General features: G+C 41.1%; 1 protein-coding gene across 2 annotated transcripts in view; it reads left to right on the top strand.

Annotated features, from left to right (window-relative positions):
• Positions 1-15,427, top strand: part of SNX9 (sorting nexin 9) — a 112,268-nt gene that overhangs the window by 66,944 nt on the left and 29,897 nt on the right. For both annotated transcript variants that reach the window (XM_037741924.1, XM_017538628.2), the window contains 5 exons: positions 2,680-2,851; positions 7,283-7,430; positions 11,169-11,253; positions 14,665-14,790; positions 14,908-15,025. In XM_037741924.1, coding sequence (XP_037597852.1) covers positions 2,680-2,851; positions 7,283-7,430; positions 11,169-11,253; positions 14,665-14,790; positions 14,908-15,025 — 649 coding nt within the window. The remainder of the gene's footprint in view (positions 1-2,679; positions 2,852-7,282; positions 7,431-11,168; positions 11,254-14,664; positions 14,791-14,907; positions 15,026-15,427) is intronic.

Genomic DNA, 15,427 nt, shown 5'->3' with positions numbered 1-15,427 from the left:
GCCAGCCAAGAAATATTTTTTAATAAAATATGAAAGTCCCTTTCTATGTAAGACAAAACCCCCCAGCGTGACAGTTGTCAGACTCTGGGAATGTGACTGCATTCTCCTTGAAAAGCAATTTTACAAAAGCCATCAATTCTGAATACACGGTCTTCTTAAGCCTAGCATTTTTTCTTCTGGAAATTTCACATAGATCTTTTGGATTGCAGCTTTCATCAAAAGGACCACCAGAATGGCTGATTTTAGAAAGCAGAGGTTTATAGGCAATAACAGTTTGCAGACTGGGAAGAGACCTTCTCTGGTGTGTGCCAAAGAAGGAAGGGGCACATTGGGCTTTATGCCTCACAGGGCCTGTATCACACTGGAGTCACATATATTTAGCAGTTTGGGGCAAAGCTATACATATTTATGAGGGGAGTCAAGAGCATGTGCAGTGGGTAAACGTATGTAACATACATCCTTGTTCACTTCCAGGTGAGATTTTAGCATTAAAATGAGGTGGAACTGGGCTGTTTATGTGAAAAGGTGAGCTGTAGGACAGTTTGTGCACAGCCTCAGTGAGCTGCTGAAACTGGCTTTAAAGCCTACAGTTGCTTGTCAGAAAAAAAAAAAAGTTTGTAGGCCAGTCCTCTGCCCAGTTAAAGTGGTCCTGGTCTGCGTTGTAAATCAGAGTTAGAGGGGTCTGATAGCTCCTGTTCTGAGTGACTTTAGAGCCCTAGTAATTTAGGAAGTTGCTCTGTTTCCATAACCTTAGGGTCCATCTTAGTTGATAAAGGAGTGTCTATTTTGGTCTCTCAGATCACACCGTATTATTTACAGTACCCAAAGACTGAAAACAAGATAAATGAACATCAGCATATACTGGGGAAGTTGTAGGAGATATATACAATGGAATTTTATGAAGACAATGTAAAAGAATATTGTGTCCATATGTGCTGATGTACCTTGGAGAAGGTTTTATGCTGTTAAGAGAAAAAAAGTACTGAGCAAAAAGTAATAAAATCTAGGCCCACTTATGTGTTTAAAAACAAAAAGGATCTCTGTGCATGGGATGTTTGAGTAAATATATACAAGGAATTGTTAGTAGCATGAAACAAAAATTACAGTAGGCCATTGTTTCAGAGTTCCTGCACTAGGCCCAGCAGACCAGACCAAACCAGAACAGAGGCATCTGTGCTAAATCCCCCATCATCAAACTGAAACTTGAAGGAAGCAGATAGGTCCCAAAACAGACTGTTTTTTTTTGAGAGCAGGAGATTCCAGTTTACCTGAGTTAGCATAATAAGGAGTCCCCTCTGCTTTCACCTTATAAAAAAGTAAAGTAAACTGATGTTAACCATCAACTCTTTGCTGTTGTTCTCTTTCCGTATTCTCATCTTTAAAAACCCAGATTGTAGGAAGGAGGCTGCCCAGATTCATGAATCTCCAGCAAAAGCCAAGTAGATCTGTAACTAAATTTGTTGTAATTTTGTGTCTTTTGACAGTAGTAGTCACCTAGCATCTTAAGATGTTAGGCGTATTTGTTAAATTGCATATCGTTTTTACTCTGTTGGAATTGTTTTATTATACCTGTATTATTTTTCAAATTAAAAAACCTACTTAAAAATATCCAGAATCTACAAAGAACTTAAGTTTACAAGAAAAAACAACCCCATCAAAAAGCGGGTGAAGGATATGAACAAACACTTCTCAAAAGACATTCATGCAGCCAACAAACATGAAAAAAAGTTCATCATCACTGATCATTAGAGAAATGCAAATCAAAACCACATTGATATACCATCTCACGCCAGTTAGAATGGGGATCATTCAAAAATCAGGAGACAGCAGATGCTGGAGAGGATGTAGAGAAATAGGGACACAGAAAACCAAACACTCAGTCATAGTGGGTGTTGAACAATGAGAACACATGGACACAGGGAGGCGAGCATCATACATCAGGGCCTGTCAGAGGGTTGGGGGATAGGGGAGGGATAGCATTAGGAGAAATACCTAATGTAGATGACAGGGTGATGGATGCAGCAAACCACCATGGCGCGTGTATACCTGTGTAACAAACTTGCATGTTCTGCACATGTACCCCAGAACTTAAAATATAATAAAAAAAGAAAAATTAGTTTTAATAAATACCTGTGCATTAAGAAAAACATTGCTATAAAGCAGTTGAAGTGTATGAAATAGGTCTTCATTATCAGCATATATAATCTCAAACACCTAATGTCGAGTGGGGAAGAAAAACTTGCAAAGCGATACATACAGTATGCCATCCTTTAAGTCAGTTTCAAAAGTATAAAACAGTTGTTTGTGAATGTGGACATGTGCAGTTGAAGTATGAAAACACATGGGAATGGATACAGGCTTAGAAAAGTTGTAGTTCCTTCTGGAGAGGAAGAAAGAGAGGGCTCCAGCTGTGTCTAATAATTTCTTTGTTGCTGTTTTCAAAGTTCCTAAGAAAATATGGCAAAATGTGTTCACATCAGTAAAATTAGGTTGCTGCTGCTTTCTGTGCTTTTCTACATGTTTGAAATGAAAATATTATGTATTTAAAGTTGTTTTGAATATATTTCCATTAAATTTTTTAGCAGTCCTGTTCTATTCAGTTGTGTCAGTTCATCATTGAATTGAGTCACAGTTTCCAGAAGTCACAAAACTTCTCCTATTTTTTACCCTTCTCAATAGGTTGGCAGTGGCAGTGACCCCTGGTCAGCCTGGAGTGCCTCCAAATCTGGGAACTGGGAGAGCTCAGAAGGCTGGGGGGCCAAGCCAGATGGGGCTGGAGCCCAAAGAAACACAAACACTTCCGACCACTGGGACACTGCCTTTGGCCACCCACAGGCCTACCAAGGACCAGGTGAGGAGAGGGGTGCGAGGCTCGCCCTGCCCGCCTGTGGCTGAATTGCAGAGACGGGGAAGACCGAACTGTTTTGTGTTCCCACACTCAGCACAACACAGAACACATTGTGACCACAGCATGGGAGGAGAGGATTGCCCCACACACCAAACAGCTCCTTAGCAGATACCAACTGGGTGTCCCGCAGTCGCAACACTGTCTATGTGGAGTCAGATCCGTGGGTTCCCACGCCCCCCAGCTTGGGTTCAGTTAATTTGCTGGAGCAGCTCACAGAACTCAGGGAAACACTTTACTTACTACTGTTAATTTATTACAAAGCAAAATTTACAGGGTGCAAATAAAGAGCCAGATGAAGAGATGCATAGGGTGAGGCATGGGAAAGGGAAGCAGAGCTTTCATGACCCCGCCCCAGGTACTCCTACATGTTCAGCTCCCCAGAATCTTTTTCCCTGTAGCTCAAGGATTTTTAGGGTGGCTTCATCACATAGGCGTGTTCGATTATTTATTTTTTATTTATTTTTTGAGATGGAGTTTCACTCTGGTTGTCCAGGCTGGAGTGCAGTGGTGTGATCTCAGCTCGCCACAACCTCCGCCTCCCTGGTTCAAGTGATTCTTTTGCCTCAGCCTCCTGGGTAACTGGGATTATAGTTGCCCACCACCACACCTAGCTAGTTTATTGTATTTTTAGTAGAAGCGAGGTTTCACCATGTTGGCCAGGCTGATCTCGAACTCCTGATCTCAGGTGATCCACCCACCTCAGCCTCCCGAAGTGCTGGGATTACAGGCGTGAGCCACCACACCCGTCTGGCATGATTGATTATTAACTCAACCTCTTGCCCCTCTTTTCTTCCCAGAGAATGGGAGATAGAGCTGGAGCTGGAAGTTCCAAGGTTGTGTTCCTGGCTTGGTTCTTCTGGTCACCAGCCCCCATCCCACCAAGAGTCACTTTGTTAGAACAAAAGATGATTCCCCTACCACTTGAGAAATTCCAAGGGTTAGGATGTCTGTGTCAAGAGCCAGGGTCAGAGACCAAATATCAGAACAAAAGATGTACCTAGCACATCTGGCATTAGGAAGTTACAAGGGTTTTAGGAGCTCTGTGCCAGGAACTGGGGATGCAGACCAGTTATCTGTTTCTTACCTCACAGTACCACTCTGGGACATTGAGTCAAAAATAGATTTTATTCAGAAGAACTGCTTGCAGTTGCCCTTATTCAGTAATAGAAAACCTGGATCCAAATGTAGATGGTCATTAACCGTAAATGTATTTCAGTCTCACTTATCTGTGCGAGTCACAGATTCAAACGCTTGCTTAGTAAGGTAAAAGCAAAGGGGGTGGTGGAGGCTGCAGAAGGCCGAGGGCCCCTGCTGTCGCCTGAGGATCTCTGCATTTGTAGGGAAGCTGAGCCCATGTTCTGATCTCCACATCTTCAGAGAGATGACAAGTCTTGGCTATTTGTCACCTTCTCATTTTAACATCTCAGCAGCTAACACATTTGTTTTAAAATCTTGAGCCAGAGACATGTGTATGTGGATGGGTTTGGTATATCCTCTGCATTCACTGTTTGATCTTTAACTCCTATTTGACTAGGCTCTGAATAGAAATACTGAGGCTGAAGAGAAGTGTATGGAATGGGAAACAATTCGGGAGTTAAGGGTATTTATGTCTGTTCTGAAATTAAATAAGAAGATAGTCTCCTATGATTTTTGTACAATCCCTGAATCCTGCCTCCTCTGTAAGCATATTGGGCCAAAAATTAAATGTCTGTTCTGAACTGCAAGGACCTCGCACGTAAACCCAGAGATGGGCCCAGGTCCTGGCTCAAGGCTGTTATCGTAGACAGGAGCTGCCTGTCAGCAGGACCAGGGTTGTGGGCTGTGTGGAAGCATTGAGAGACTCCTGGCGTCCAGCTTTGTGTCAGCTGGCCCAGATCCTTCTCATAGTTTGTTCTTTTCCTATTTGGCATTTGTCTCTCAGCTTCTCCATAGTGGCACTCTTAGGGTCTGACACTAAAGGACACTCAGGCCATTAGAGTGGGGGAGGAACGAGGAGGAGGAGAGCTGACAGCACCTTATCTGACACAGGGATTACTGTCAGAATAGTAGCTACTGATGCTGCTTAATTACTTCTTCTCTCTGGTCTTTTTCTCATTCCCTTTTCTCCCACACCCCAACCAGGTCTATTGAATATCCTCCTCGTTGCCCTTCTCTCCCCTTTATTCCTTGTGTTAAACATTTGCCTTTCACAGATCTGTCGTCCCTTTTGTCCTCCCCAAGCCTCTTGAATTAAAGGGCATTCTGCTTATTTGTAAATTTGTAAGACTAGATTTGACAGTGTATAGGCCTCTAGAAGTCTTTTCTCCTGTGTATCACTTAACATTCTTATAGTCTGCATTTATCTGAAGTTACCTGGACTGACAGCCTTTTAAAAAAATGATCTATACTTGAGGTATCCAGTAATGTTTTAATATACATGTATATAGTGAAATTACTGCAGTCAACACTTAACATATCCCTCACCTCACATGGTTACCTAAGTGCCTGTGTTTGTGTGTGTGTGTGTGAGAGAGAGAGAGAGAGAGAGAAGAACACCTAAAATCTACTCCATCAGCAAGTTTCCCACATATAATGCAGTATCATTAACTGTAGTCCTCATACTGTACGTCAGCTCTCTAGACTTACCCTACGCAACTGCAGCTTTGTACCTTTGACCTACATCTCCCTAGTTTCCCCGCACCCTGCCCCTGGTAACCATCCTTTTGCTGTCTGCTTCTGTAAGTTTTTAAGATTTTTTTAAAGACCTGTTAAAAGTTTCACATGTAAGTAAGATTATGTGATATTTTTTTCTCTGTGTCTGGCTTATTTCACTTAGCCTGATGTCCTTCAGGTTCATCCATGGTGTCACAAATGTCAGGATGTCCTTTTAAGGCTGAATAATATTCCATTTTATATGTATACTATGCTTTCTTTATTCATTCATCCGTAGATACTTAGGCTGATTAGATATCTTGGCAATTGCAAATAATGCTGCATTGGAAATGGGCCTGCAGATATCTCTACGAAGTACTGCTCTCATCTCTTTTGCATGTATATCTAGGAGAGGAGTTTCTGGGTCATACGGTAGTTCTATTTTCTATTGTTTTAGCCTCCATACTGTTTTCCATAACAGCTATGCCGATTTACATTTCCATCAAAAGTATACAAGGGTTCCTTTTTCTTCACACCTTTACCAACACTCGTGATCTCTTGACTTTTTAAATAATAGCCATCCAGCCAAGCACGGTGGCTCATACCTGTAATCTTAGCACTTTGGGAGGCAGAGGCAGGTGGATCACCTGAGCTCAGGAGTTCAAGACCAGCCGGGGCAACATCTTGAAACCCTGTCTCTACTAAAAATCCAAAAAGTGGCTGGGCATAGTGATGGACACCTGTAATCCCAGCTACTCTGGAAGCTGAGGCACAAGATCACTTGAACCTGGGAGGCAGAAGTTGCAGTGAGCCAAGATTGTGCCACTGGGTGACAGAGCGAGACTCCATCTCAAATAAATAAATAAATAAATGGCCATCCTAAGAGGTGGGACACGATATTTCATTGCGGCTTTGATTTCCATTTCCCTAGTGATTAGTGATGTTGAGTGCCTTTTCATAGACCTCTTGGCCATTTTTTTTTTTTTTTTGGTCTTTGGAAAAATGTCGGTTTGGGTCCTTTGTCCATTTTTTAACTGAGTTTTTTTTGTTTTTTGTTTTTTGTTTTTAGCTATTGAGTTTTGCAAGTTCCTTGTGTGTTTTGAATAGTAACATGTCATCACATGCATACATGGTTCACAAACATGTTCTCCCAGCCCATAGGCTGCCGTTTCATTTTGATTGTCCCCTCTGCTGCTCAGAAGCTTTTTCGTTTCATGTAGTCCCGCTTGTTTTTGACTTTGTTTCTTGCGCTTTTAGTGTGATATTCAAAAAACAGTTGCCAAGGCCAGTGTCAAGGAGCTTTTCCCCTGTTTCCTTCTAGGAGTTTTAGTTTCAGGTCTTCCATTTAGGTCTGGAACCTGTTTGAAGTTTATTTTTGTGTGTGGTATAAGACAAAGGTCCAGTTTTATTCTTTTGCATGTGGATATCTGGTTTTCCCAGAACCACTTATTAAAGAGACTGTCCTTTCTCCATTGTGTCCTCTTGGTGCCTTTGTCAAAAATTAATCTGATAACCCTCTTTAAGTTGCTTCTGATTTGTCTTTTGCACTAAAAGAATCTGTAATTCAAGCCTTAAAATTGACTAAAAGCCTTTACTCTTAACATCCATGTTATGCTCCTATACTATACCCTTTTCTCCATCAAAGAAAAATTGATTTGCCCAGTAGGTAGTTATTATCAGAAAAGTAATTTTATTTTTATTTTGGTCTTTTTTTAACTGACAGTCTTCCATTTTTACCTTTAGCAACTGGTGATGATGATGACTGGGATGAAGACTGGGATGGGCCCAAGTCCTCTTCCTACTTTAAGGATTCAGAATCAGCTGACGCAGGTGGCGTTCAACGAGGAAACAGTCGTGCTAGTGCCTCGTCCATGAAAATTCCCCTTAACAAGTAAGTTTAAAGGGGAGCCAGGGAACCAGGGGTTAATACAAAGTATGTACCATACAAAGAGACAGCTGGCTTTTTCCCTTTCTAGTAATCTCATAAGTTTTGGATATGATTTGGTTATTTTTATTTGGATTTTTAACTTCGAAGCTTACTTGAAAAGATTTTTGTTTTACAAGAGAAATATTTATTTTATTTAATGATTTCCCAAACTGTTTTCATTACTTACACCTTGATCAATTTATGACATATTAAGGTTTCATTGATAATGTCATAGGAAAGCTAAAAAATAATAACTCTTTTAAATGTTTTACTATTTTATTAATCACTTGCTATGTGCCAGCCAGACATTGTGCAAAATGGTTTGTATGCATTCGCATATAACCCTCATATCCCTTTGTGGTACATAAAACCCATTTTACTGCGGACAAACTGATGCCCAAAGAGATGCCCCCAAGTGTTCCAGTCAGGAAGCCAGGCCCTCAGGCACTAAAGCACGTGCTCTTAGCGCCTGTGCCTAAAAGTGTGGTCAAGAGCTTTGTTTCAGCTTAGGTTTCTCTTAGATTTAAAACAAAAAGTGGTGGTGTTTTGTGTTTTGTTTTGTTTTGAGACAGGTGTCTCACTTTGTCACCCAGGCCGAAGTGCTGTGGTGTGATCTCGGCTCACTAAACCTCCACCTCCCAGGTTCAAGCGATTCGTGTGCCTCATCCGCCCGAGTAGCTAGGATTACGACCATGTGCTACCGTGCCCAGTTAATTTTTGTGTTTTTAGTAGAGACAAAGTTTCACCATGCTGGCCAGGCCACTCTCAAACTCCTGGCCTCAAGTGATTTGCCCGCCTCTGCCTCCCGAAGTGCTGGGATTACAGGCTTGAGACACTACACCTAGCCAGAATAAAAAGTTTTTAATAGTACTTGTAGATACGCTACTTAACAGGAAAGCATGTGGACACCAGTGACCATGGACATAGCGTTGTAGGATTCTTTGGAGAGACCTAAATAAGGCTGTAGTTTATGCCAGTGTAGCTTGAAGGAGATGTATTAATAATTTATGACTTCCATCAGAATCTTCAAGTGCTGTTCTTCCAGTGTTATGTTTAGTTTATTTTTCAAAATTACAAATACTTTTTTCCAATATTCCAAGTTCATGACTCAAAGCAGATATCAAAGAATATTAATCTGTGTCTGGAAAAATTAAAAACATGATGATGTCTAAATGAACATCTATTTAAAAAGCATCAGGATGTAGGTCTAGATCTAGTGTAATCAGTTCTACAAGTTTTCCAAAGTAAATTGACATAGCTTCAGGTGATTAAATGAGTTCTCTTTTGACTGCACACTTTTGCTGCCTCTTACCCAGTTTCTTCCATTATATATTTTCATGCTTAATTGTATGCATAATAAAATTACTCATTCTCTGTTTTGTTAGTCAACTGTGTCTTGTTTCAGAGTCAAATTTGAAGTTTTCAATAATGGTCAGTAGTGATGTGCATCATTGTCAGCTGTTCTTTAAATGTAAATATAAAGGATATTGAAAACTCATATAAATCAACCCCTTTTTGAAAACGAGGGAAGTAGAGAGAAAAATGAATGGCCACGTTTTCATGGCTGATCAGTGAGGTTCCAGCTCCTGCCTGGGAGTCTCTGACTCGGTTTTTGGTGCGCTCCTCTGCTCCACACTTGCTCTCTGATGACCTGTTGGAACCTCAGTTTCTTTGTCTGTAAAGCAAGGAAGTTGACTTTAAGAATTCCTTCTGCTCTAAAGTATCATTCCAAGTTGAAACTACATTAAAGCAGTCCTAACTTGAACCTGTGCCTCTGAGGCATCTGTCTCTATAGTGCTGTGAACAATTTAAAACCCTGTGTATTTGTGTTTATACTAATGTATAAATGTATAAATGAGTCGCTTAAACAAAATGTTTTTAAGTATTAGCACTTTTTCAGCAATTAATCCAATTTATATGACAGCTGTATTCTAGTCATGGAACATAAATCTTATACTAGAAAAGGAGATCTGAAATTTAAATATACTTGAGCATTATAAGAATTCATCTTGGGCCAGGTGCAGTGGCTCATGCCTGTAATCCCAGCACTTTGGGAGGCCGAGGTAGGCAGATCATGAGATCAGGAGTTCGAGACCAGCCTGACCAACATGGTGAAACCTCAATCTGTGCCAAAAAAAAAAAAAAAAAATTTAGCCAGGCGTGGTGGCGCCTGTAACCCCACCTACTTGGAAGGCTGAGGCAGGAGAATAGCTTGAACCCGGGAGGCAGAGGTTGCAGTGAGCCAAGATGGTACCACTGCACTCCAGCCTGGGTGACAAAGACTCCATCTCTAAATAAATAAGTAAGTAAGTACTTGTTCCAGGTCAGCTTGTTAATTCATTAAGCATTCAGTATGCTCCGCAAACTCCTCCGGGTCCTGAAAACACAAATGTTTCTTCTGAGTGACCGGCTGCTGTAATAAACAGGTATAAATGGATAGTGGCAGTCAAGTGTGATGAATGGAATCACAAAATATGCTCAAAATGCCAAGGAAGCATGAGGAAGACTGTACCTGAGGCTGCAGGGAGTACTTCCAAAGAGAGGATGACTTAATCACCAATGACTTAAATGTACTGAATACACGCTAGGCTCTTTACATCAATCTTTAATTCCCTTATCACCTTAGAAGGTAGGCCATTCTGGCCCCGTTCTTCCCACAAGGAGTTTGCAACTCCTGAGGCCACCTAAGTGTTGGAGTTGGAATTCAAACCGCATGCCATCCAGCTCCAGGACACCTCTGGTCTCTTGTATAAGCTGTGTTTTAAAGGAATGTCTAGAGAAAGGAGACTTGAGGGCAGTTAGTGGAGAATGCAGGAGAAGAAGACATGGCCCCTGAGAGCATCACACTGGCCTTTGGCTTGACACGTGAATGAAAGGAGAAGCAGTGCAGCTGGAACTTCTTAGAAATAAGATTCCTTTTCCCATTGTAGATATTTTACTTCCTTTTTTTCTATTTACTTAAAGAAAAATTCAAAAACCCAAATTAATCTTGTCTTTTTCAGTAGCACTTTGGATAGTGGTCCTCCAATTTTAGAAATGTCCTTTGGATACAGATTTCATTTCTGAAAATAGTCAAGTTTATTTAAGTTTTTGGGTCTTAAGTGACCTCCCTTACTCTCCCCACCTCACCCTCTAGCCAAATTTATTGATTATACTTTGAGTCTCTTTACCAAGGAGACTTGTTTTCTGCTGTCATGAACTGCTTCTGCAGTCAATTCCAAAAGAAGCACATACACCGATGATCAGGACAGCCTCTTTGGGATAATTGTGGCCTTTGGAGTGAGCTTGTTGAAAGGAAACTTTAATTTGGATGTAGAAATGCCAGCATGTGGCTGTTGCCCCCTATGGCCAACTCAGATTGGTGTGCTCACTGCTCATTGCCCCAGGGAACTAGGGGACGTATTTTCAGGTCTGCCCTTCACTCTCTGGGGTGACGGAATGTTTCAGATAACAGTCAAGCAAATAGAGCGCCTGTAAACATCACCACCTTCTAGAGTCAAACTGTTCTCTTTACCAGATCAAGCTTAATTAAATGCCTCATTGGCCATTGAACAATCTGATTACATTAGGTTTCTTTTACCACAGTTTCCTAGCACCTGAAAGACAGGACAAGGTCAAAACTGGTAAATTAAGTAAATGTGGACGGGAGTTGTAAAATTCTTGGAAGACTTAAGACTCACGAACATTTATATTCATGATTAGATTTCCTGGATTTGCAAAACCTGGCACGGAACAGTATTTGTTGGCCAAACAACTAGCAAAACCCAAAGAGAAAATTCCCATCATTGTAAGTTTGTTCATTTTTGTTTGCTTTCTTTCTGATTAAGCTCTTTCGTAATACTGTGCCTTAAAGCTAAGGAGGTTATTCGTCTTTTGGAAAGTGTTTTAAATATATTTAATGCCCTAAGTAACTGATAAGATCTGTTAGTTTTGTAGTATTGAAGATAATTAGCACAAATTAATTTCATTTTGTTGTTTATCTTTCAGACTTTTAGTATTGAACAAACATTCATAATACATACTGTTTTGATCATTTTTTTCTTAAGTGTCTTGAAGTGTATTTTACATACTGTTTTTCTGCCAGCCCTATATGTTTAATGAACTCAAGTCAAGTATTTACATTTCTTCCCTCGTAAAGTACATGTATGTTATTAGAATAAGGTGCCCTTTCAGGGATGTTGGTAATAGTGTGTTTTTCCAGTAAGCCAGCCGTCAAATTGAAGTAAGGAGCTTCCAGATAGAAGCTGGGAGTTAAGGACATCATTAAGAATATCTGTCTTAAAATTCTTTGGTTATTGTATAGCGTGACACAAGCCCTTTGGTTTCATTCCACATTTTGATCAGTGATAGATTTTCTGTCTAGGTGATACATAGTTGTAGGTTCCCAAGTGAAATTCTGGAAAAGAGAACTGTAGCTATCTTCTGATCCTGTTGACTTAACCCTGTAACAGTCAGATTGGGAGCAGGGGGAAGCCTTAAGTGTTCTCACCCTGGACTCAGTCAAGGATAAGGAAACATCTGGTCTTACTCTGTAATCTTTGGAGACTTGATAAAATTGCTGGAATAGTGGTAGATTCTCTAATTGTTTGTCCCTGCATCTTTGAACTCTTGGAACTCTTCAGACTCAAGAGCTGTATAACCAAGAGCCTTTGTTATGCTTTTTCCCTCAAAGCAAATTTAGGGTAACTAACTTCTGAGTACTTATATTAAAGATTTTTTTCCAGTTTTCTCTGGACTTAAAAAAAAATGAACATGTACCATTATTCTTTTCATTACATTTAAAACTCTGCAAAATCAAGGGCTCACAGCTCTGCCTCAGATTCTTTGTCCCAAGCATGCAGTGGTGGTACAGAGCTAAGATCCCAGCCTTTCATTGACCTGCAAGTTTTAGGTAGAACTGGACCCATTAGTAGGCAGGTCTGCCTGTGTGGGCTTCTTACATGGAAAAAGCTGAGGAAAGCCACTATGTCTTCAGGAGGCCCAGAGAAAGCAGAGACTCTCTTTGCTCTAAAAGTGCAGTAACCTTGCCCACTCATGAAACAGAGCCCCGTGAAACTGGGCCCTAGCCAAGCACAGTTGCCGCTCTCAGCCCACTCACGGAGGGAGTTCCCAAAAGTCATCTCCTCTGTAGCTTTCTGGTAGTTTCTTGGATCTGGGCTCTCTCTAAGGGCGTTATAGTCATTTATTCTCAGAGATTTTCTTTTTAGTCTCTTTTTAAACTACTCTTATCCTTGGACTAGCACACTTTTCTGACCTAACAGACTCTGGACTTTTATATCCCAATCCGCTTTTCCCATCTTCCACTTATATACATATATATATGGCCAGGTGCAGTGGCTCACACCTGTAATCCCAGCACTTTGGGAGACTGAGCTGGGTAGATCATGAGGTCAGGAGTTCAAGACCAGCTGGCCAAGATGGTGAAACTTTGTCTCTACTAAAAATACAAAAATTAGCCAGGCGTGGTGGTGGGTGCCTGTAATTCCAGCTACTCAGGAGGCTGAGGCAGAGAATTGCTTGAACCCAGGAGGTGGAGGTTGCAGTGAGCTGAGATTGTGCCACTGTGCTCCAGCCTGGGCAACAGAGTGAGACTCCGTCAAATATGTGTGTGTGTGTGTGTGTGTGTGTGTGTGTAGAGAGAGAGACTGAGTATACTCTTTTTTTCTTTTTATGTCTGTCCGGCCTTGCCTTTCTGAGGTCTCAACCTAAACTAATCTCTCTTCCTTCAGCCCAGTCTGTGTGATTTTTCTCATTTTCTTTTTACCTTCTTACTGTACTTTTTCAAATCTGCAAGAATAAAACCTGTTCTATATATTTTTTCATTCTCCTTGGATCTCTGAATGAATTCCCTTCCTAGAAATAGTGGTCCTTTTGCAGTTTATTCTATTCCTAGATTACAACTCAATTATTTTTCATTTTCAAGCCAAGAAGATAGGTAACATTCTCAGTATAATAAGGACTTTATTGCTCTGAAATGTGCCTCGATAAGATCTGCTGTTCTACAGTCCGAATCTCTAGAATCAATCTGGCATTGTGATCAAAGCTTCTGAAATGAATGTGCCAGCAAACAGCTTGAGACTGTTGGTGACTCAGGGAGTGACTCCAGGAGCTGTACATGAGCTCTAGCATCCAGATTCCTCTGCAGCTGCCCCCATGGCCTTGGATGCTGTTTTAAATAAGATGAAAAAACAAGGTTTGGGACAGCAGACCTGTTGTCACCTAGCAATGCCTAGCAGAAATGATCCTCAGGCTCAGAACTTACACACGAAGTCTCTACATCCCCATATGAAACTTAGCTGGTTCCCCTTCCTCACCTCCCACTGCAGCTAAAACCCCAGCTAACTCGTGTAAGCCTCACCTGAATTTTTGAACTTTTGCCCCAGTCACAGATAGAAGAGAAGGCCAGTGGGAAAGGAATGGAGGCCTCCCTTCGGGCAAGCCTTGCCCAGGTGGGCGTGATACCTGGGGTTGGAAGTGAGCCAGACCACTGTGCATAGGCACAGCAGTCCATGGAAAAAACAGCTAGCCTGGTTCTTGCTTTGAGACGTAGTATCTCCGCATGCCCCGCGCCGCCCCCGCTCCACCCTTGACACTAGTAGTGAAACAATGGCTCTCAGGCTCTGGCCAGCCTGATTAATCACTTCTGTGAGCCAAAACAGTGCTACTCAAAGTATGGTGCACAGACCAGTTGTCCATCTGAAAACTGCTTGTTCCTGATACACCATGAGATAGCTACAGAACATGAGAGTATTTAGAAAACTTGAGGGCAATTTGATATTGTTGAAAAATCACAATGTGTAATGTTTCACCAAACTATTAGTTTGTGATAGATTGGAAAATTTTAAAAACTAGTTCTTCATCACATATGGCTTGAGACAGCTAGACCAGAAAGAGGCAAAGAGACATTGTGTTGTAACCAGCACTCTTCTCGGGGGAGGGAAGCTGGTATCACTTCTCCATGGGCTGAGCTACCCACATGGGAGCAGAGGGGTTGTCCCACAGGTGTGTTCTTTAAACATAATATCTAACAGGAACAGAAACCATTGAACCATTTATGTTACTTCTCCAAGAGGAACAAGAATGGCCCTCCAAAGGACTTCTCATTCTGAAAAGAATTACTTTCTGATGTACATCAATTGTATTTATTATTTTTATTTTTCCATGTAACAAAATTACTTCTTTCTGGAACGTTGCATAGGTTGGAGATTATGGCCCAATGTGGGTTTATCCTACCTCTACATTTGACTGTGTGGTAGCAGATCCCAGGAAAGGCTCCAAAATGTATGGTCTGAAGAGCTACATTGAATATCAGCTGACACCTACTGTAAGTGTCCACGTCATCAAAAGCAAAATCATGTTTGCATCACTGATTGCAGCTTGCTGTTTTCTTCATGTTCTCGAGTTGGCATTGATAACCTTTTCTCTTCCCCTTATTTTGTAGAACACTAATCGATCTGTAAACCACCGATATAAGCACTTTGACTGGTTATATGAGCGTCTCCTGGTTAAGTTTGGGTCAGCCATTCCAATCCCTTCGCTTCCAGACAAACAAGTCACAGGTGAGTGTGTTTAATGCTAAACTCAGGATGGCAAATAAAAAGACTCCAGTTAGATTATCCTCCTGTAAGTCAGTGATAGCATTTTACATCCTGTAGAACAGCAGGATGTAGGAGTTGGAAACAGTAATTAAACTCAGCTGTGAAGAGAGACCCGTAGCATTTAGTACATATATCTGGAAGTTGCCTAAACATCTAACAAGAACATTTAATGTGCAAATCAGAGGTCTTGGGATGTGTCTTGAATTCCAGCAGAGTCACTGTCTTCATTGCAGTACCCTTTCCTATAAAAGAAATATTTAAAATATTTAAATATTTCACGTTTAAAATATGTGAAAAGGGACACCTGAAAAAATAGAAATGAATGATTCAAATAGCCTAAAAAGGAAATAAAAACATATGACC

This window comes from Cebus imitator, unplaced genomic scaffold (genome assembly GCF_001604975.1).
Source record: "Cebus imitator isolate Cc_AM_T3 unplaced genomic scaffold, Cebus_imitator-1.0 Scaffold6, whole genome shotgun sequence".
Classification (NCBI taxonomy): domain Eukaryota; kingdom Metazoa; phylum Chordata; class Mammalia; order Primates; family Cebidae; genus Cebus; species Cebus imitator.
The sequence above is the reverse complement of the archived record's forward strand: the minus strand, read 5'-3'. Positions and strand labels throughout refer to the sequence as shown.